The sequence below is a fragment of the Dicentrarchus labrax genome, unplaced genomic scaffold (assembly GCF_905237075.1).
Source record: "Dicentrarchus labrax unplaced genomic scaffold, dlabrax2021, whole genome shotgun sequence".
Lineage (NCBI taxonomy): Eukaryota > Metazoa > Chordata > Actinopteri > Moronidae > Dicentrarchus > Dicentrarchus labrax.
In genome coordinates, this window is record NW_026136708.1 from 23,118,365 (window position 1) to 23,141,012 (window position 22,648).

At 44.3% G+C, this 22,648-nt stretch overlaps 2 protein-coding genes across 5 annotated transcripts in view; one reads left to right on the forward strand and one right to left on the reverse strand.

Moving 5' to 3' along the window:
* Positions 1 to 22,648, forward strand: part of LOC127368340 (NACHT, LRR and PYD domains-containing protein 3) — a 78,039-nt gene that overhangs the window by 16,821 nt on the left and 38,570 nt on the right. The window lies entirely within an intron of this gene.
* The window catches only part of cdc42bpb (CDC42 binding protein kinase beta (DMPK-like)), a 46,299-nt gene that overhangs the window by 8,953 nt on the left and 14,698 nt on the right, over positions 1 to 22,648 (reverse strand). For 2 of the 4 annotated variants that reach the window (XM_051408967.1, XM_051408970.1), the window contains exons 7-28: positions 21,193 to 21,286; positions 20,716 to 20,916; positions 19,950 to 20,198; positions 19,623 to 19,866; positions 19,410 to 19,517; positions 19,132 to 19,265; positions 17,237 to 17,479; positions 14,081 to 14,191; positions 13,762 to 14,006; positions 13,559 to 13,664; positions 12,560 to 12,684; positions 12,373 to 12,478; positions 11,817 to 11,879; positions 10,488 to 10,636; positions 10,305 to 10,402; positions 10,105 to 10,184; positions 5,701 to 5,772; positions 5,548 to 5,619; positions 5,334 to 5,439; positions 4,093 to 4,229; positions 3,863 to 4,002; positions 3,242 to 3,323 (exon numbers count right to left, since the gene is read on the reverse strand). In XM_051408967.1, the coding sequence (XP_051264927.1) occupies positions 3,242 to 3,323; positions 3,863 to 4,002; positions 4,093 to 4,229; positions 5,334 to 5,439; positions 5,548 to 5,619; positions 5,701 to 5,772; positions 10,105 to 10,184; positions 10,305 to 10,402; positions 10,488 to 10,636; positions 11,817 to 11,879; positions 12,373 to 12,478; positions 12,560 to 12,684; positions 13,559 to 13,664; positions 13,762 to 14,006; positions 14,081 to 14,191; positions 17,237 to 17,479; positions 19,132 to 19,265; positions 19,410 to 19,517; positions 19,623 to 19,866; positions 19,950 to 20,198; positions 20,716 to 20,916; positions 21,193 to 21,286 (2,965 nt within the window). The remainder of the gene's footprint in view (positions 1 to 3,241; positions 3,324 to 3,862; positions 4,003 to 4,092; positions 4,230 to 5,333; positions 5,440 to 5,547; positions 5,620 to 5,700; positions 5,773 to 10,104; positions 10,185 to 10,304; positions 10,403 to 10,487; positions 10,637 to 11,816; positions 11,880 to 12,372; positions 12,479 to 12,559; positions 12,685 to 13,558; positions 13,665 to 13,761; positions 14,007 to 14,080; positions 14,192 to 17,236; positions 17,480 to 19,131; positions 19,266 to 19,409; positions 19,518 to 19,622; positions 19,867 to 19,949; positions 20,199 to 20,715; positions 20,917 to 21,192; positions 21,287 to 22,648) is intronic. The other 2 variants (XM_051408969.1, XM_051408971.1) reach the window with 1 other exon arrangement.

Here is a 22,648-nt window from a genome sequence, read left to right on the forward strand (position 1 = left end):
GTCTGCTTTATGTGGGAGTTAAATGACAAATCCTGATCGAATTGATTGAATTAACTTCAATCATTTCTTCATCGAAGCCATCAACCTGTCTATTAGACCCGATCCCAACTAGGCTGCTTAAAGAAGTTGTTCCCTTAATTGGCACTTCTTTACTGGATATGATTAATCTTTCTTTATTATCAGGATATGTACCACAGTCCTTTAAAGTAGCTGTAATTAAACCCCTTCTTAAAAAGCCCACTCTTGACCCAGGGGTTTTAGCCAACTATAGACCGATTTCTAACCTCCCCTTCCTCTCTAAGATTCTGGAGAAAGTAGTCGCCAAAGAGTTGTGTGACTTTCTACATAACAATAGTTTATTTGAGGATTTTCAGTCAGGATTTAGAGTTCATCACAGCACAGAGACAGCTCTGGTTAAAGTTAATAATGACCTTCTGATTGCTTCTGACAATGGACTTGTCTCTGTACTTGTATTATTAGATCTTAGTGCTGCATTTGACACCATTGACCATAATATTCTTTTACAGGGACTTGAACATCAAATTGGCATTAAAGGAACCACACTAAGCTGGTTTAAGTCATATTTATCAGATCGCTCGCAGTTTGTACATGTTAACGATGAATCTTCAATAAATACTACAGTTAGTCATGGAGTTCCACAAGGTTCTGTACTTGGACCAATACTATTTACTTTATATATGCTCCCTTTAGGCAACATTATTAGGAATCACTCCATTAACTTTCACTGTTATGCAGATGATACGCAGTTATATCTATCGATCAAGCCCGATGAAATTAATCAATTATCTAAATTACAAACATGTCTTAAGGACATGCCTTGCCTCTAGCACCACTGTCAGGAATCTTGGAGTTATCTTTGATCAGGATTTGTCATTTAACTCCCACATAAAGCAGACCTCTAGGATTGCCTTCTTTCATTTACGTAATATTAGAAAAATTAGACACATACTATCACAGACAGATGCAGAAAAACTAATCCATGCATTTGTTACTTCAAGGCTGGATTACTGCAACTCTTTATTATCAGGTTGCCCCAATAAGTCCATTAAAACGCTCCAATTAATTCAGAACGCTGCAGCACGAGTACTGACAGGAACTAGAAAAAGAGATCACATCTCTCCTGTACTAGCTTCTCTGCATTGGCTCCCTGTAAAATGTAGAATAGAATTTAAAATCCTCCTCCTCACCTATAAAGCTCTTCATGGTCAGGCCCCTTCATATCTTAAAGAGCTCATAGTACCCTATTACCCCACTAGAACACTACGTTCTCTGAATGCTGGGCTACTTGTGGTTCCAACAGTCTCTAAAAGTAGAACAGGAGCCAGAGCCTTCAGTTACCAAGCTCCTCTCCTGTGGAACCAGCTTCCAGTTGTGGTTCGGGAGGCAGACACCCTCACCACATTCAAGAGTAGGCTTAAGACATTCCTCTTTGATAAAGCTTATAGTTAGGGCTGGATCAGGTGAGTCCTGAACCATCCCTTAGTTATGCTGCTATAGGCATAGACTATCGGGGGATTTCCCATGGTGCACTGAGCTACTCTCTTCCTCTCTCTTTCTGCACTCATTCATGTTCCATTAATGCATGTTACTAACTTCACTTCTTCCCCGGAGTTCTTGTGCTTTCTGCAGTTCCATCTGGACTAAGACTTGTGGGTCGAAAGTTTGTTTTGCAGCAAGATAATGACCCTAACCTATCTCTACCTTTTAACAGGCAGTTTTTCCTTGCCCTTGTCGCCAAGTGCGTGCTCATGGTGGTACTGTTGGGTCTCTGTAATTAATGTTTTAAAGAGTTCGGTCTAGACCTGCTCTATTTGAAAAGTGTCCTGAGATAACTTCTGTTATGAATTGGCGCTATACAAATAAAATTGAATTGAATTGAATTGAAAACCCATATCTCTGACAACTGTGAAAAGACGTTGAGAAAAACCACTACTTCATCCAAAGAACAAGAAAAAGTGATATGAATGGGCAAAAGCAGACAAAAATTGTACCTATGATGACTGGAAACAAGTTCTCTGGACCGGGGAAAGCAGGTTTTAACTATTTGGTTCAAATTGCAGAGTCTATGTCCGTGGACAAACTGGTGAACGTCTTAAAGCACCATGCGTAACACCCACAATAAAGCACGGAGGTGGAAGTGCCATGGTATGGGGATGTTTTGCAGGTGATAGAGTAGGAGATTTGTCTGAAGTAAAGGGTATCATGAAGAAGGAACAGTACCACTCCATCCTCCAGCATCCTGCAGTTCCATCTGGACTAAGACTTGTGGGTCGAAAGTTTGTTTTGCAGCAAGATAATGACCCTAAGCATTCTTCCAAGCTCTGTCAGGGTTACCTAGACAAAAAAGAAGAGGAAGGTGTTCTAAGATGGTTTGGCCCCCTCCGTCTCCTCAACTGAGCTTGTGTGGGATGATTTGGATCAATCAGTCAGAGAAGTGCGTCCAACGGATCAGAAGTCTCTCATTGCTGAAATTAAGAAAGCTTGGAATGCAATTCCTGGCACATACCTTAAAAAACTTGTGGAACGAATGCCTGTATATGCCATGTTGTTGTTAAAGCCAGAGGAGGTCACTTTGAAGAAAGCAAAGTCTAAGCATGAAAACCCCAAATACCTGATAATAATAGTAAAAATTTATTCTGATAAGTGACCCAATAATCATGTTTATTTGGTTGCAAAGTATACCAATGAAACTTCTTTGGTATCTCTTTTTTTGTACAAAATTGATCTTGCTTCCAAACTTTTGGCCTGTAGTGTAGCTCTGGCAGGTTGTGAGCTGTGCTTTAGTTTCCCCCATAAGCACACTCGGCTGTCACAGTCCTTCCTGTCTGGCCTGCTGCTGCTCTGCGCGGGCTGCCCCTCCGGAGAGAGAAGACCCAGCAGGAATGAAGGCGACTGCAGGGTCCGCTGAATTGACTAGCTGCTACCGAGGCAAAGAAGTGCTTGGTGTGTGTGGAGGGGCAGACCGGCCTGTGGACACCTGTTAGGAGTGACGGTGACAGCCGAAGAGGTCAGTGTGTTTACCCAAGAAACTACATCTAACAAACTGCTGTATCAGCAGCACCACTGACTGTTTTACCAACCCAAACACAACCAGAGCTGCACACAATACAGCCTCTGTTCTTGAGCCTGTGAACTCAACAGCTCCAGAGGACGAAGAAGTGATGATGAGCAATCCAGGCAGTCAGAAGTCAGACAGTGAGTGGTGAGCGGGGTTCCCTACCCTGAAGATGCAGGGGATGTCCTTCCTGGTGGCGTGGATCACATCTGACGCCAAGACAGAGCTGACAGAAAACTCCTCATCTCTGTAACACAAACAACAATGTTTCCAGTATCGACATATGACAATGTAGTGGGTAGTTTAGTAGTGACAATGTCACTACTAAACTACCCACACTTTCTTAAAGCTTCTCTAACCTTTTCAAAAGACCAACAAAAACTTCTCAAACCTATCTCTACGTTGTCGAAACCATCTCAACCCAAACCATTAACCACTTTAACCTTCTCAAAACTACCCAACTCCTCTCAACACTATCTGACTCTTCAAAACTACCCAGATCTTTTCAGAAGTACCCTAACCTTTCTGGAACTACAGTAACTTTCTTAAAACTTCTAGAATCATGTCAACAGACCAAAACCTACCATACCAAACCCTTCCCACCACTATCCAAATTGTTTCAAATTATCCACATTTTCCTAAAACTACCTGAAACCTCCTCAAATCCTATGATCATAAATCTCCCCTGACCTCCACAAATCCTCTCATGATAACCAGAACCAAGAATTTCTGAGACTGCCTCAGACCTCTGACTCCCTGTGAGCTGACACACAGGTTGACAGTTACCTGAGATCCAACACCAGACTAGCCATCACCCCTGGCTGGGTGGACTTTCCCTCTGGGACGTCGTAGAGAAACAGTTTACAATCGGAGACCACGGCGTACGCTCGCTGCCAGCCCTTCTTCACACCGCTAGGCTTTGGGATCTGACAGAAAGACAGCAACATGTGAATCCAGTACTGTGGAACTACAGCATAACTACTGCATCACCACTGCATCCGTACTCCATCACTTACCCTGACGTAGCCCTTGTAGGCTGTGCCGATGCCCCTCTGGACGTCGATGCCCTGCGGCCTCTTGGCCTGCTCTGCTGGAATTGGACAGACCAAGGGGGCGTGGTCTTTACAGGAAACGTGGCAGATGAAGGAACACACTGAAGAGAGACAGTCAGACAGTCTTTATAAGAACAATCATAGTGTGTTTAAGAACACAGTCAGTTCAACAAATAATGTTAATAATGTGACTACTTTATTATTTGTGTCATATTGATTGCCGTTTGTTCTACATCAAAGTTCCCATGAAGTCATAATCAGTGTTTGTATCACATCTATCTACTAATTAATGCTATGTCCATTCAAAAGCTTTCTCTCTTCTGACGCCGCCGGAGCGGAGTATTTCTGAGGGCTGTCCATGTTTTCCCTGAGTACTGTACAAAGACCTACTTTATAGCTACATTAGCTAGCTAGCTTAACTTTCAAACTGTATTCAGTGATTTTGGTGAAACTGGATCAGATTTTATCGAGAAAATATTTCCTGATTTTCACCCTGACGTCTTCCGGCTACTCGGCTTCAACTCTGTGTTTTACAGAGCTTCCGGATGGACAGATAGCGTTGCCTCAATTAGCTATGCGCTAATTAACGGCTGCTAACTGTATCTGCCGTTAGCAGGCGACAGAACCGGGCTGAGCAGCCGGACCGGGATTGAACACAGCCTCTGAGACTGGCAGGGAGTAACGTTACAGTACCGAGGTCATTTACAGAGTTTCTGATGGACAGATTGATCAGTAGCCAACCGCTAACTGCCATTAGCTCTATCAGCCGTGCAGCTAACCTAACTGACTCATCACTGGGATGCATGGGGCCAAACCCGGCAAGAAAACCACCTCGATACTTCATTCCCTGTTTGTCTTGGAGATCTTGATCCTGGGTCTGGCTGTGTTCACTGGAGGTAGACGCTGATACTAGCTTATAGTGCTACCTGCATAGCAGTGCTATTGGCTGCTGTAAATACCAATCAATAACTGTGACAAGGCCCTCCCTAGCTGCTGTTTTTACAGGAAACACAAACTGCACTCTGCTTCCTGGTTCGTGGAGACTTAAAGCTCCGACCAGCAGCAGTCTGTGGTGGGGGTCCAGGTTGGTTTTGTCTGTCTCAAAGATTCAGCTCTAAGCTATCTGAAAATCTTACCTTCAAGCTAGCCAGTGAGCCACTGTTACCTGGAGGCTAACACTAAGCTGTGTGTATGTTGTTGCGTACCTTCACAGGCGTATCCCTGCCTGATGAGTCCCACCATCAGGGAGGTGCAGTGGGTGCACTGGGTCGGACTGGAGAACGTCTTGATACTCAGCTGGTGAGCTTTAGGCTGTGAACGACAGAATAAATTAAAGTGATTCTTGTTCTACTGTTTATATCTGATTTATGGTCCCCAACCCCCAGAGGTAAGGTCAAACCTGGGGACACAGTAGCGTACCTTTGGTGTTGTCAGTGCTGAGCTCTGGTATGTGGGGCAGGGGCTCGGTGGGACTGATGTTACTTTAACTTCCTGTTGACACAAACAGGTGGTTGACTGAGGTCAGGTAAAGGAACACATTCAACCTACAGACCTCCAGTGTGTGAGACTGACCTCGTGTTCGGAGGCGGTCGATGGTGATGGGGGCGTGGTCTCTTTCTGGGGGGGGGAGTCTATGTCTGTGGTCTGCAGGTCAAAGAGAGAAGAAACATTAACGTGTTCTGAATGTGAACAGCAGTCATTTTAATCTGTGTTAGGCTCATTTTTAGGGTTCCCACTCTCATTCGAACATTTTCCAGGAGTGTTTGATAATTCAGGACAGCACTTGTTCACAGTCATATAATGTACCGGTAGACCTAACATTGACAAGTCTAGTCTCCTTCCTCCTTGTTGAAGCTGTGGAGCTGATACGGCTGTTGTATTTAAGATGCAGCCAACCAGCAGGATATGTGACCAGCCACGAGAAAACCAGCAACAAGTCTCCCGAGAGGCATTTTGAGTTATTTACGGATTCTGAAAGTCTAATTTTTAAGTTTTCCAATGATGTCTAACACATGGAATCTGATAACATTTGAAGAAGTTGTGGCCATTTGAATGTATGCACATCTCAAAACCCTTTAGGGAGAAAACAGCCCTACAACATTTGCGATTCTCACCTCAGGAAATTCTTACCCCCTCCCTAGTCAACACAATGGTGCTCATTTGCATCTCATTAAGATAAGCCCTACCCCCTGCACTCAGTGACATCTGGTATCTGTTAAGCGCCCAGTATACTCGACGCACTCGAGCTGTTGCGCGACAACGTGACGTCAAAATGACGTCGATCTCGCTGGCGCGGCAGGATTTTGGCCTGGTCGCGCCGTGTGTCCACTTTTTTTTTCAGTGGCGCGCGACAAACCGGAAACATAGGGCTGGATCAGGTGAGTCCTGAACCATCCCTTAGTTATGCTGCTATAGGCCTAGACTATCGGGGGATTTCCCATGGTGCACTGAGCTCCTCCCTTCCTCTCTCTTTCTGCACTCATTCATGTTCCATTAATGCATGTTACTAACTTCACTTCTTCCCCGGAGTTCTTGTGCTTTCTCGTCTCGCAGGTTCTTGTCGATCCTGATGGAGCCTCCTGCCATGGTCCTGCTAGATTGCCATTGCCAATACTGTTGTTGCTGTGCACCTGTCTGTCTGTCTGTCTGTCTCTCTCTCTCTCTCTCTCTCTCTCTCTCTCACCCCAACTGGTCGAAACAGACGACCACCCACCTAGAGTCGAAGGATCTGTTCTAGGTTTCTACCTTTTAACAGGCAGTGTTTCCTTGCCCTTGTCGCCAAGGTCTTGCTCATGGTGGTACTGTTGGGTCTCTATAATTAATGTTTTAAAGAGTTCGGTCTAGACCTGCTCTATTTGAAAAGTGTCCTGAGATAACTTCTGTTATGAACTGGCGCTATACAAATAAAACTGAATTGAATTGAATGACATGATGCTGGTTTGATCTATTCATGAATATCAATCACTAGGGGTGGGCGATATGGGCAAAAAATAATATCTCAATATTTTTTGGGGATTTTGGCGATAACGATAATCAGTCGATATCCTTTAAAATGTGATTAGAATTGTCTGAGCTGGACTTGTGTCCACCAAACGCGTTTACAGCGCTGAGAGAGCTCAAAAACTTATTTTCCGAACGGCCAGCGGTGTTAAAAGTTGAACAGATTTCAACTTGAAGCGCTCTGAGCGCTGCGCTAAAAAAAAAACGTCTCCGCTGACATCTTTTTACCGCTGAAGGTGCTTAGCGCTCTGAACGCTGAAGCCCATAGGACCCACGTCTCGGCACTAAATCATCTGAAGTACCGGGAGCTTCAGGGACTGGAGGTGTTTGCATTTTCTCTCTACCATCGCAACGCGCTGCTAAACTGTTGCAAGGAGGATGCTAGCGAGAGGTCACGTGATCACGTCATGTGATCACGTAGGCCCACTAGTCATGTGACTGAATCCTGCCATGCTGTAGAGAGCGCTGCTGCACCGTGTATTAATGGATGTGAGGAGTTTCTGCGGGCGTTTCATTGTTTTTGTTGAAGTAATTTAAATACTCGATAATGGAAATTTGCACATCGTCAAAACAACAATGACGATATTATCGCAAACGATATATATCGCCCACCTCTATCAGTCACGTGATCTTTTACGTCATCCGCTCTTTTCCCAGCTTACTAGCGCCATCTTGAGTTCCTACCGAGTACCGACATAGACAGTACTGACAAGCATTAGCTAGCTGGCTACGATTTACGGATTCGTATGGATATAGTAAATAGCTACGAAAGACAACATTTCGCACCTCGACTGACATGAAAAGAAACGCTACTTTCAAAAAATATCATCGTTAGGCTGCCAACGTTATAGTGTGAAAAGATTGGCTAACCACTTGCTAATGTCACCAGTCTCAGGAGCACTTGAGTAATATCTGTGGTAAATAACGTTAGAGGACGGAGAGCAGAGGGGAGGCTATGGCATTAACTCATTTACACTAAAACCATTAAAAGCACACACACTAAAAGAGATGGTGGTGTTTTCGGGCTATAATCTTAAACTGGTTCTAAGCTTGAACAATATCCTCAGCTAACGTTAGCGACTGATGTGAATCTCTACCAGATATTGTAACACGTTTTTATTAAACGATAAACTGACATTGACACTAGACTCATGCTGTTAGACACAGTATATAAACCAATTCACACTGATTGCTTAATTAATACTGTTTGGAAAGATTCGTATGTTATCTTTAATTAAATTTGGCGATTAGCGACAGCGAGCAGCTAGCGTTAACAATATATTTACATCCACTCACCACAGACAAAATGAGCACTGCACAGACGAGTGTTTGCAGTTGGTGTCCAATAGGGCTGGGGGTAAACGATTATTTATTAAACGATTAATCTGGCGATTATTTTATCGATTCGTCGACTAATCTAACGACTAATTGGACGATTAACGTTAAAAGCTACTGCAATCTTCTTGCTACCGTTAGCTAGATCTAGCAGCTGTGCACTTTGGTGGTGCTAGGCTAACCAACGCATCTTAGTTCTCTCTCTGAAACGGAGGCACCTCTTTGCCGCTCGCGAAGGAGACAAAAACAAGCTCCAACGCTGGCCAAATCAATCTCATGCCCGTGCAGCGCGCTGCACAGCCCACGCTCTGCGCACCCCGCCTGCGGCAGGCCAGCAGCCAAAGCCCACGCCAGCCAACGTTAGCTACTATAGATAGCTGTGTTCTGCAGCCTTAAGCCAGCTACCATTCAAGCCAACATTAGATGATAACTAACGTTAGTTAAACACGGCTGTCTAGGCGCCAGTAGTTAGCCAACGTTAACGTTAGCCACCAGCCCAGCACGAACAAACCGCACGGAGAGCCAAGACAGCCGGTCAGCACCACCGAAGTGTGCAGAGCCCGAGCCACACAAACATGAAACCAACCCAGCCAACGCCAGCACCCACCTGCCACCGTCTCCTCCACGAGCGACAACGGGGCACCTCCGACCCAGATGCTCCCACATTGCCAAATGGAGTTGGCATACCACACCAGCACCACAGCAAAGAGCGCCAATAACCACACCTTTACGTTTGGGACAAATTTTGAAGTATTCCCAAACCTTCAATGATTCAGGGCGAGCTGTTTTTTTAGGACTTTTATTGGGGCTTTTATTGGGAATTCTGTGAGGAGGTTGTTGTTGTTTCGTCTTCCATTCTGCAATGTTTTGGTCTCCCACGTGTGTGTGTAGCGCTGTGACGAAGCGTTGACGCAAAAATTAGACGTCGACGCATCGCTACAGGCCTAGTGTCCAACGTTGTCACCACCCCTGCTCTCTCCTGGCAGCTGATGTGTGGCTGTCAGAAAGCCTGACACTGCTTCGCTTCATTCAACCAAACTGTAGAAACGCAAGTAACGCGCCACTTTACATTCTCAGTAACGGTAACGGCGTTGCAACGATGGGAAAAGTAATTAATTAGATTACTCTGTAACAGAAAAAATAACGCCGTTAGTAACACCGTTATACTTAAACGCTGTTACTCCCAACACTGTTTGCAACAGACTTAGCAATCTCGCCAAATCAGGTACTCAACATGGCGGCAAACAAGTTAGAATGTGAGTGACGTCAGGTGATATTCATGAATATATCTGGGTGGGGCTTCCTGTGTGGTCATTTCATCAGAGAGCCTGAGGATGTTTGTTTCACTGGGGAAGACCATGGATATGGTTAAAAGCTCTGGGAATAGAAAGATACACAGATAGCAGCACGCAAGCAGTGGGGAGGCAGAGCAAACTGACGCCTCCATGTTAACGACAGAAACAAACTAACAACGCCTGAGTGACCTCATCATCATGTGACCTGGACTCAATCTGTGATTGGTCGAATATCGATTGTACTTGATTGTACGAAAGTTAAACCTAGTCTAAGTCTAAACCAGACAGACAGACAGACAGACAGACAGACACACACACACACACACAGACAGACACACAGACTCACTCTGAAGGTTAGGTCAGGAGCCAGAGGAGACGTGTTGAAATATTCAAAGATGGAGTCCTGGAAGTCTGGAAGCTTAAGACCTGCAGACACAAACAGGTTCATGTGTGTAATGACAGAAAAGGGGGACGGCTCATGTAAAGGTTGTGGATTAACAGTGGACCACTGGTTGAACCCTGAGGGACTCCAGGACCTGGTCTCACCTTTGTCAGAGCGGAAGCGACTCTCCTCCATTTCCTTCTTCAGACTTTCCATCTGCTCCGCCATCTCCCTGCTCCTCTCCTCCGACTCCTTCAGCTTACTGCAGATAGACAGACAGGTAAGGACAGAGACAGGCTGTAAGGAGAGACAGACTGGTAATGGTTTGTCTCTGTGTGACCTCTGACCTCTCCAGGTTGATGTTAGTGGCTTTGACTTTGCGCAGCTCCTCCTGAACCAGCTGTTTGGCTCTGATCTCAGCGTCCAGGGCCGACTGCAGCTCCAGACGAGCCGACATGTCCAACTTCTGACTGCGACGCACCTTCCACAGGGGGTCCTGGAGGGGGGACGGGAGAGAGACGGGAGAGGGATTGGGAGACAGACATTGTCAATAATGAGGACCACAGATGTCTGGCTCTACAGCAGAGCAGGTAACCATGGCAACAACATGGATCCATTCAGGTGCTTTCAGACAGCGGGTTTCCTCCACAGTCGCCATTGCTCTCAGCGTAAACGCAGTGGCAGCAACAACGAGAGCGAGAATTCAAAGTTTACGATGGTTCAACTTTTTAAACTCACCGCTGTTGCTCGCTGAGTTGCCAGTGGCGACCACACTGCTGTCTGAAACCACCTTTACACTGAAGGTTACTCCTCATAGACGATAACAGATGGATCAGTCAGCCAATCAGAGCAGCCCATGAACAGACAACGTTATACCTTCAAACGCCATCAACAATACTGCAATCGCTTGAGAACCCCTGGGATTCCCTCTAGGACCTGTGGAATACTCTCAATAGGATAGTTATAAGTAGTAAGTAATAAGATTAAAATTAAAAGTATCTTCTTCGTCAACAGCTCTGAGACCTGTCAGGGACTACTCAGTTCCCCTACACCACAACTGGATTACTGTAAAGGACATCTGAACCCATGTTTGCCCTGATTACTGCCATTCTTCAAGGACTCCTGGAACACCCTCAAGGACAACTCCAGTGCCCTTTAGATCCAACTCAAAACCCTGCTCCTGACACGAGGACTAGAGACCATGAATTAATCATGGACCACTTTTGACCTTGAGGGCCCCTTAAATTCCCAACTGACTGACCTTAAATACTACTGCAATCCTTCAAGGACCCCTGGAACATCCATACAACCTAAAATGTCCTTCAGGGTGCCCAGAACCTAAATGGAGTCCTTAAACTACATGAAACTACCTCAAGAACCCTGCAAAACCCTTCCAACGCTCAGTTCCCCCAAAAGACTACTGCAATTCTCCAAAACCCTGGAATTCCTTCAAGGACTCTGAGGACCCTGAAACTCCCTCACTTGTAACACCATAAAAATCACTGACTTTCTTCAAAATCCTACTCATGGACCACCAGAATTACACCAAGGTCCCCTGGAAGTCCTTGAAGCCCACTGGTTTATTATGAGTGACAGACATGCAAGCAAATAGCCATGCAAGCTTCCGCATCCAAAAAGATCCCTGATTGGCTGGAAGCATTGACTGACACACTCACCCTCCTGTCTCCACCAATAGGAGGCCAGGGCTTCTTAGGGGGCGTGGACACTCCTGACTCAGGCTGAGACAGCAAATTAAAAGAAATATCAACACACACCAACACAGACAGTACAGACACTAAAACACAGACAGTACAGACAATAAAACACAGTACAGACACTAAAGCACAGACAGTACAGACACAACTACAGACTACTGTATAGTACAACTGTGTCAGTCTGTGTTCTGGTTGCAGTACTGACTGACTGTCAGTGGACGACAGCTAAACAGGTGAAACCATACACAGTGGGCGGGACTAAATACATTCAACACTTCCTTCTTCTCTTTCACAATAAAAGCCGCCCATTTAGTTTTATATCACAACCTACCAGGTAACACTGTGTGAAGCTTCTGAGTGTTCCAGGTTCTCTGGGTTTTTAAGGTCTGTGGGATACTGGTGTTGGTACTGGGTCCTGAACTTGTTCCATACTGGTTCTGTGTGTGTGTGTGTGTGTGTGTGTGTGTGTGTGTGTGTGTGTGTGTGTGTGTGTGTGTGTGTTTACTGAGTGTGTTACCAGAGGTCTTGTTCCCAGACTGGAGCTGCGCAGTGTTTCCAGCTCCTCCGTCATCTTGGTGGCCAGAGCCTGAAGGTAACCTCGAGCATCCTTCTCATCACTCACCCTGCACATAGACAGTTGTTAAACAAAGAGCGCCCCCCAGCCGATCGGCCTCAGGATCACAGGTTCCAACGGTTAGACTCACCACTGGATGATCTCTGCGATCTGAGCCTCCCAGTGAGCTACGCTTTCCTTCTTAGACGACAAGTCCTGAAGATCGTCCTCCAGCTGACGATTCTGAGCCGTCAGTTTGTCCACAAACGAACACAGCTGAGGAGCAGGAGAGTAGTTACTGAGCATGTGCAGTGGCGGCAGCAGTACATAGTATATAGACAAGGAATGGGTGGTTTGACTGTGTTAACAGCAGAAGAATGAAGGTCTTAGTCTAAAGCTGGATTAATCTCCTGTCCTCCAGTTTCTGTCCAACAGGGACAGGAAGTCCTGTTTCAGGTATTTTCAGGTGTTCTTAATGATATTTTAGAGTTTCCTGATAATTAAAGTATTTGATGACTCATCCTGCACTCGGGGGCGTATACTAATGCTGCGTCCAATCAACCGCTTTCTCTCTTCCGACGCCGCTGGAGCGGCTAGAGTGTTTCTGAGGGTCGTTAAAGACAATATATGTGCTCACTGAGTACTATACAAAGACCTACTTTATAGCTACATTGGCTAGTTAGCACTACTTTATAGCTACATTAGCTAGTTAGCACTACTTTATAACTGTATTCAGTGATTTTGGTGAAACTGGATCAGACTTTATGGAGAAAATATTTCCTGGTTTTCCCTCTGACGTCCTCCGGCTGTTCAGTTTCAACTCTTTACACAGTTTCCTGATGGACAGATAGCTTTAGCTACAGTAGCTTACCGCTAATAAACTGCTGCTAACTGTATCTGCTGTTAGAGGGCGACAGAACTGGGCTCAGCAGCCGAACCGGGATTGAACACAGCCTCCGAGACCGACAGGGAATAACGTTACAGTACAGTGGTCATTTACAGAGTTTCTGATGGACAAACAATTACCTGTGACTAGACCCTACTGCCTGTTTTTACAGGAAACACAAACACTGCTTCCTGAACTACAAGTCTAAAACCTCCAGAAGCAGACTGAGACCTCCAGACCGAGACCTCCAGGGACCTGTAATACCTTGTCAGTTTCAGTGTTCAGTTTGCGGTTTTCTTCTGTCAGTAGGTTTTTCTCTCGTTCATGTTTCTCCTTCAAAGCTGAAACCGCTTCATCCATCTCCGTCTGTCTGCAGGGACACAACAAAACCTGGTTCAGGTTGTCTCTCTAGTTTAACCTGTCCAGGACTCACCTGTGCCGCTAGTTTGAGTTGGTCCAGGTCTCACCTGTCCCTCTTGGCCTTGTCCAGCTTGTCTCGGAGCTGCAGGAGCTCCTTGTTGGCGGTGAGCTGGGCCCCCTCGGATTCGTGCAGGTCTTTGCGGAGGTTCTTGATCTCGGAGGAGTGGGTGGAGTCTCTCCTCAGCAGCTCCTCTTCGTAGAACAGGACCTTCTTATCGAGCTCCGCCTTCAGACGGGACAGCTCCTGCTGGGACTCTGCTCCCCCAGCCGATGATCCCCGACCCTGCTGAGACTGGGACCAGAACCAGAACCACAGTCACCCCACCGCTGATTCCTATGAGAGAGAGTTTGTGTGTGACATCTGACCTTCAGGCTCTCCAGCTCAGTCTCCAGCTGTTTGGAGTAAACCTCGCTGTGCTCCTTCAGCTTCCTCTCCTTCGACGCCTCCGCCTTAGCATCGTCAAGCTGAGCCTCCAGCTGAGAGACACACAATGCTGTTACTCTGAAGGTCTGCCCTACTTCCTGTCCGCTACAACAGACTGATAATATTGTGTCTGCGTTACCCCCGGGGGGTAATTGACATGATTACAAAGTGAACAGAGTGAATTGTGGGATATATTTCCAGAATACTGATCTTAAATTCAGAATAAAAGCAGTTTTAATCTGATTGATAGAGCTGATAGAGCTGATTGATAGAGCTGATAGAGCTGATAGATAGGGCAGCATGAGTACTGACAGGAACTAGAAAAAGAGATCACATCTCTCCTGTACTAGCTTCTCTGCACTGGCTCCCCGTAAAATGTAGAATAGAATTTAAAATCCTCCTCCTCACCTATAAAGCTCTTCATGGTCAGGCCCCTTCATATCTTAAAGAGCTCATAGTACCCTATTACCCCTCTAGAACACTACGTTCTCTGAATGCTGGGCTACTTGTGGTTCCTATAGTCTCTAAAAGTAGAACAGGAGCCAGAGCCTTCAGTTACCAAGCTCCTCTCCTGTGGAACCAGCTTCCAGTTGTGGTTCTGGAGGCAGACACCCTCACCACATTCAAGAGTAGGCTTAAGACATTCCTCTTTGATAAAGCTTATAGTTAGGGCTGGATCAGGTGAGTCCTGAACCATCCCTTAGTTATGCTGCTATAGGCCTAGACTATCGGGAGATTTCCCAAGGTGCACTGAGCTCCTCTCTTCCTCTCTCTTTCTGCACTCATTCATGTCCCATTAATGCATGTTACTAACTTCACTTCTTCCCCGGAGTTCTTGTGCTTTCTCGTCTCGCAGGTTCTCATGGATCCTGGTGGAGCCTCCTGCCATGGTCCTGCTAGATTGCCATTGCCAATACTGTTGTTGCTGTGCACCTGTCTGTCTGTCTGTTTGTCTCTCTCTCACCCCAACTGGTCGAGACAGACCACCACCCACCTAGAGCCGGAGGATCTGTCCTAGGTTTCTGCCTTTTAACAGGCAGTTTTTCCTTTCCCTTGTTGCCAAGGTCTTGCTCATGGTGGTACTGTTGGGTCTCTGTAATTAATGTTTGAAAGAGTTCGGTCTAGACCTGCTCTATTTGAAAAGTGTCCTGAGATAACTTCTGTTATGAATTGGCGCTATACAAATAAAACTGAATTTAATTGAATTGAATTGAATTGATAGAGCTGATATATAGAGCTGATATAGATAGATAGATACTTTATTTATCCTGAGGGAAATTCAAGTATCCAGTAGCATACAAAATACAAAACATACATTAGACTAAAATTAAAATCCCTAACCTTAAGAATAGAGTTAAAAATAAAATCCAAGATAAACTATAAAGTATAGATATATCAAATATAAAATTAACAGTAGCTACAGTAAAGGATGGACAGCAGTTTGTCTATATAGAACTGATTGATAGAGATATAGATATATGGATATACTGCTGTATGAGTCAGCACTGACTGCAGTTTAATATGTGATGGTGTTTGTCGCCTTCTGGTGGCCGACAGGAGGAACTACAGCTCGTTAACGCCAGTGTTGGGCAAGTTACTTTTAAAAAGTAATTAGTTACAGTTACTAGTTACTTCTTCCAAAAAGTAACTAAATTGCTTACTAAGTTACAAATTATAAAAGTAACTAGTTACTTCAGAAAGTAACTATTGCGTTACTTTAAAGTAAATTTTTAAATGCTCAAATGTGACCCCACCTCCACCCCTCTTTTAACGGAACTTAAAATACATGTGCATGGTCAATTATTTATGATAAATCTGAATATTATAATGAAATGGACACTTAATACATTACATTATTAACAGAAACAATGTACACAAATCTAAACTATTTTAATGTTGCTGTGGGACAAAGTGAGACTAGACTCCAATCAAACGCCATGTATGTAGATATTATGTTTATATAGTGGATCAATAAATGTTTTGGAACTTTAGATATTTATTGCCCCTCAACAGGCCACAACTAGGAAAAATTTAATTATGCTTGTTAAGCACTATACCAAAAATAATTAACAAATAGTTCCATTTAGAGAAGGCTACTTTTGGATTATTTGGGCTCGCCATACCTGTCTCTCGTTGACTCACTAGCTTGTGTTGTTCGTTGTGTGTCGGACTATGCGTGCTTTCGAACACCCGCCCAACTCTACCTCTGATTGGCTTACCATGAAATTTTACTCAACCTCAGCCAATCGTCAGCATTTATGTGCTTGTCTCGTGCACTGCCCACTAACCAAGGAAGAACAGTTGCCTCTCGGCTCAGAGATCTAGTTAGTCTGATGAAAAAAACAGCTTATGGTAATGCACTGCCTTTTTTGGCAGTAACGGTAACGGCGTTATTAAGATGGGAAGAGTGGGTGCCCGGTTAGGTCAGTCGGTAAAGCTGGCAACCCATATACGCAACGGCCTGGGTTCGAATCCGACCTGCGGCCCTTTGCTGCATGTCATCCCCTCTCTCTCTCTGTCTCCCTTTCCTGTCTCTCTCTCTGTCAAATCAAGACATAAAAGGCCCAAAAAATAATACTTTAAGATGGGAAGAGTAATCAATTAGATTACTTGTTACTGAAAAAAGTAACGCCGTTATTCCCATCACTGGTTAACACTGAGGATTAATGAGACTTCAACAATCTCGTCCTGTTAAAAACTGACATTTTAACGGTTTCATTATTATTTCTGATCAAACAAACAATCCTGACTCAAGGTCTTCCTACCAATCCATGAGACGTGGTTGAAAGCTCAGAAGGAAGACGGTAAGTAGAACTTGAGTGAGGATGACTTTGGTCACCAATACTTCATATTGAGCAGATTTCATTAAGTTTAGAAAAATAACTCAAGGGCCACTCATGGGCATGCTTCTGTAGAGCTTTCAGCCACAGCTCATGGTCTTCCTCCCTGTATATCAATGAGCAAAGACTGAGCTGTGGTTGAAAGCTCTGAAAACAAACAGTTAGAGGACTTTTGAGTTAAGACCGTCTTTATTTGAACAGTATTTTCTGGAGCTTTCAACTGCATCTCCTGGTCTTTATACTTCAGGACAGTCTTACCTCCTTGCGGTTCTTCTCTGTCTTTCTGATCTCCTGTCTCATGGCGTCCATCTTCTGGAGGAGGGCGTCCATCTCCTCCTCTTTGTCCCGGAGCTGGCGGGACAGACGCTGTTTGGAGGAGCGGAGGTCAGCCATCCTCTCAGACAGGTCCGAGAACTCCTGCAGGGCCAGCTTCCTCTGAGAGTGCGCCTCCTTCAGCTCCTTCGTTTGACTCCTCAGGCGCTCCAGAGAGTCGGCCAGCTGCTGCTCAGAGGACAAAATGATTATATTAATAACAAAATTAATTAAAGCTGCAAGCAGCGTTGAGCGGGGCCATTGGACATTGCACACTGAAGTTATGAGTACTATTTTGTGGCGAATCTGCTGAAATCAACAAGTTGTCACTGGCACGCGGTTTAATGTACAGTCACAAATAGCACAACTTTTCAATCAGTTTGTACGACCACAGAATTCAGAGTGGCCAACTTTGATCTCACGCCACAGACACGCCGTTCAACGTACAAGCACAAATAGCACAACTTTTAATCAGCACCATTTTTTGACTGTACTGACCAATTTTGAAGTAGATCGATAAATTCCCTAGGAGGAGTTTGTTCAAATACAACGTGAAAGGTTTGCTGAAAGTGAAAATCAAAATCAAAATGGCCGACTTCCTGTGGGGTTTCGGGTATGGGTCTGAGAGGCTTTTTTGTGCATCCCGGCATGTTACATACAGATCGATGAAACGTGGCGCCGGGGCTGCTTTTTTTTATCCTGTAGCTTCTTCATTTTGAAGAGCGCCACCTTGTGGCGGTGGCCTGAAATTGTGCACGATACTTAAGGAAGACATGAGGAACTATGGACCAATTGACACCAAGTTTGGTGTCAACTGGACATACCAATGTGGAGAAATGGTCCACTTCCTTTTTTGACGAAAGATCCACAGGAAGTGCTAATTTTATAATGTGCTGGTTTTTTGAAATATCAAAATTAATCACTTTTTTATTATGAGGGTCCTCAGATGCTACGTGAAAAATTTGGTGCGAATCGGACAAAGTGCATGGGGGGAACACGGAAAAGTAGTTTATGGAGATTTTGCGCTCTAGCAGAGAAAAATTATAGGTGGAAGTGGGCGTGGCCTATATGGGGAGAGTCAGCTCCGCTCACCGAATGCGTGGATACGAGTTTTTTGAATGAGCAATAAACTATGCAGAAGTTATTAGCCTAAAGGCATTTTTTATGATAGTAGAGCCACCTAGTGGCCAACCCGAAAGCGACACAGAGAATATCCCCATTTTCACCAGGCCTGACAACTTTGCCAAATAAAAATGAGTTTTCGTATATGTTCAGGGGGGCAAAAATGCAGTCAAAGGGGGCTAAAAATAATAATAGGTAAGAAGAAGAAATCGAGCAAAAACAATAGGGACCTCCAGCAGTCGCTGGCTCAGTCCCTAATAATAATACCAGTCAGCCAGCCATAATATAATAAATATGATATAATTTAATATATCAGATGCCTTAGGAGGATTTGCTCTTTTATTTAACAGTCTGCATTATAAATATACCTCATATATGTATATATATACACTTAATTTTTTTTTTTATATATATATATATATATATATATATATATATATATATATATATATATATATAAAACGTATATGAATCCAGAGTGCACAGGGTGGAGTTCAGATGTGATACCAGCTGTTTTCAACCACTTAATAACAACAGGTAGTACCCTGACAATGGCTAAATACACCATCTGTGTCTCAATGATCGGCTCAGAGTGGATCATTGGATGGTTCTGAAGAAAGATTGATGAAATTAAAGTCTAGGTTTCTGCAGGTTCAATATAAGACTTTTTATTGGTTTGGTTCTGTAGTTGTTAGAGAAGGACCAGTTGGGTGACTTACTTTGTGGACTTCGTCTTTCTCCTGTCTCAGCGTCTTCACCTGCTTCTCCAGAGTCTTCAGTTTGGAGGCGGAGCTCTCGTAGTCCTGTCTGAGAGTGACCGCCTCTTCCAGCTCGTGCTCCAGCCTATCAGAGTCTACACAGCAGACAGGGGTGGGGCTAAACATCAGTATCAGTACTGGCATTATTACTACTACTGATACTAATACTAATACTAATAGGCATTATTACTACTACTGATGCTAATAGGCATTACTACTACTACTACTAGTACTCTGACCTGCCAGTTTCTTTTTCAGCCGTTCGATTTCCTCATTCAGCTTCTTGATCTCTTTGTCTCGAGTCAGAGTCCCTCCTCTAGCAGGAGCCTGCAGGGCCTGGGTCGACTCTAAAGGGGTCAGACGACAGGGGTCAGACGACAGGGGTCAGAAGTTTTACATCCAGTAATACAGTTATTACAGTTTCAGTATCTGATTGTGGTATTTTATCTCACCCTGCAGTTTGCGGTTCAGCTCCTGTTTCTCCTGCTCCAGTCGGCGGATCCTCCTTTCAAACGCCTCCACCTCCTGCCCTCCTCCTCCTCCTCCTCCCTCCCCCTCTTCCTCCTGCCGCAGGCCAATCCCCGACCGGCTGACGGAGCCACTGTCGGCGAAGCAGCTGTCGGTGGTGTAGGTGAAGCCGACGAAGGGGAGGTGCTGACCAGTGAAACCAGTGTGGGACACTGGAGGGCTGATCTCCTGCAGGTGAAACACTCCGTTAGACTGGTTTATACTGCAAACACTGGTACTGGTTTACGACCAGTACTGATGGAGGTCCTCACCGGGTTCTTAAGGACGTCATCGTCAACGTCAAAGTTGGAGGTGTCGGTGGGCGAGGACACGTCGGGGATGTAGGGGGCCTCTGCGGACCGAATGTTATCCCAGTCGATCCCGCTGAAGAACGGGTGGCTCTTGAAGTCGGAGATCCCGTTGAGACCCAGTCGACGCTCTCTCGAGCACAGCAGGCGCTGGATCAGATCTTTGGCATCCTCAGAGACGTCGGACACATGGGACGGGAACTGGAACCGCTCCTTAAGACAACCACACAAGACGACAACCACATCTGTCAGACCCTTATGTAGGTTTAAATGAGGAGCTTCAATCTTCAAAAAAAAGTTTCAATGAAACTTCAGATTTTAGATTTGATGGTGCACTGTAAACCACTACGCCAACAGTATTGGCATGCCAACTACTTCTAGAATCCAAATGTCTTTCAGACTTGTGCATTTGATGGTGCACTGGAAACGTTGCGTGGCTTGACGTTACTCTAGTTGCTCTTGAGGAGAGACCCTGGCGTTGAATTCTTTGTGCGTCTGAGGGATAAAAACTTTGAGAGGAAAGTAGAGTAAAGAGGCCAGAGACAGACAGATAGAAATGGAGAGCAGGACAGTGGCTGGTTGGTCCCCTGAGACTTGAGTTCCGATTTAGAAAAGAGAAAGTAGGGCGAGAGTCTGGAGACAGACAGACTTGCAAACATCAGAGGACCTGAGACAGATTTGTTCCTCTCACAGAACAGATCTGGATCTACATTAAAGTCTTGGTTCTGACCTCGTGGTTCATGATCTTGCCGTAGGTTTCCACCAGGGACTCAGCATAGAACGGCGTTTCTCCGTACAGCATCTCGTACATGCAGACCCCCAGAGACCACCAGTCGCACTCCGGTCCGTAGCGGCCCATCCCATCCTCCATGGCCTGCAGGATCTCTGGGGAGATGTAGTCTGGAGTGCCCACTGCCACGGAGGACTGCACCTGCACCCAGACCACCACACATATAGGACTGCTGTCAGTGGAGCACTCTGACTAATCAACCAAACTTCACTCAGAAAACAAGCATTTTAAAAGTTGTTTGCTCGTTGTGTCACAGAAAGACAGACAAAGTCTGAGTTCATCATGATGATTCCTTCTTTTCTTGATATTAAATCAGTAAAATCTGTTTATTTGGGGCTGATACCGCTTCAGTGAGACAGATTAAAGTTATATTTACACGCAGTAATTTTAACGAGTGAACGGAAGTGTTTGTTTTACCGTGCCGTCCTCCATCATACGGAGACAAGATCCAAAGTCAGCGAGCCGGATGTGACCGTTGACGTCCAGCAGGACATTATCTGGTTTAATGTCTCTGTGACACAAAAACACATTTAAATCGTAAGTACTCATCATAAAACATTAAATATAATAACATTAAAATAAAACACAGAAAAGGAGGTCATAGTCAGACTGGTTGTCATGGTAACAGAGAGAGAACTAGAATGGAACTGGGCCCAGTCTCAGTTCCTGTACAGTAAGGAAGCTGGAGGCTCAACAGGACATAACTACATTTCCCAGAGGACACAGCTGTGAGGAAGAGCCCACTTCCTCCAACACACACACACACACACACACACACACACACACACACACACACACACTGATACGTTACCATGGTAACCAGCTGCTGCAGTATAACCGTATATAACAGTATTAAGCCTGTATATAACTGTATATAACAGTATATAACCGTATATAACAGTATATAACCAGTACATAACCGTATATAACCAGTACATAACCGTATATAACCAGTACATAACCGTATATAACCAGTACATAACCGTATATAACCAGTACATAACAGTATATAACCAGTATATAACAGTATAGTGTTTCCTCTAGAATTTTTTTTAGCAGTGGGGGCAGGCCTGTCCGAACACCACGTACCAGTAACCAGTAACCAGTATATAGCATATATAACAGTATATAACCTATATAACAGTATATAACCAGCATATAACCAGTATATAGTAGTATATAACAAGTATATAGTAGTATATAGCGTATATAACCAGTATATAACAGTATATAACCGTATACCATATATAACCAGTATATAGCGTATATAACATTATATAATGTATATAACAGTATATAACCTGTATATAACTGTATATAACAGTATATAACCAGTACTTAACAGTATATAACCAGTATATAACAGTATACAGTGTTTCCTCTAGAATCTCTTTTAGCAGTGGGGGCAGGCCCGTCCGAACACCACGTACCAGTAACCAGTATATAGCGTATAACAGTATATAACGTATATAACAGTATATAACCATTATATAATGTATATAATCAGCATATAACCAGTATATAGTAGTTTATAACCAGTATATAGTAGTATATAGCGTATATAACCAGTATATAACAGTATATAACAGTATACCATATATAACCAGTATATAGCGTATATAGCGTATATAACAGTATATAATGTATATAACCAGTATATAATGTATATAACAGTATATAACCGTATATAACAGTATAACTATACAACCAGTATATAACAGTATACAGCGCATAAAACCAGTATATAACCATAGTAGTATATAGCGTATATAACCAGTATAAAAACCAGTATAACAAATATAACAGTATATAACGGTATATAACTGTATATAACCAATATATAGTGTATATAACAGTATATAACGAATATAAC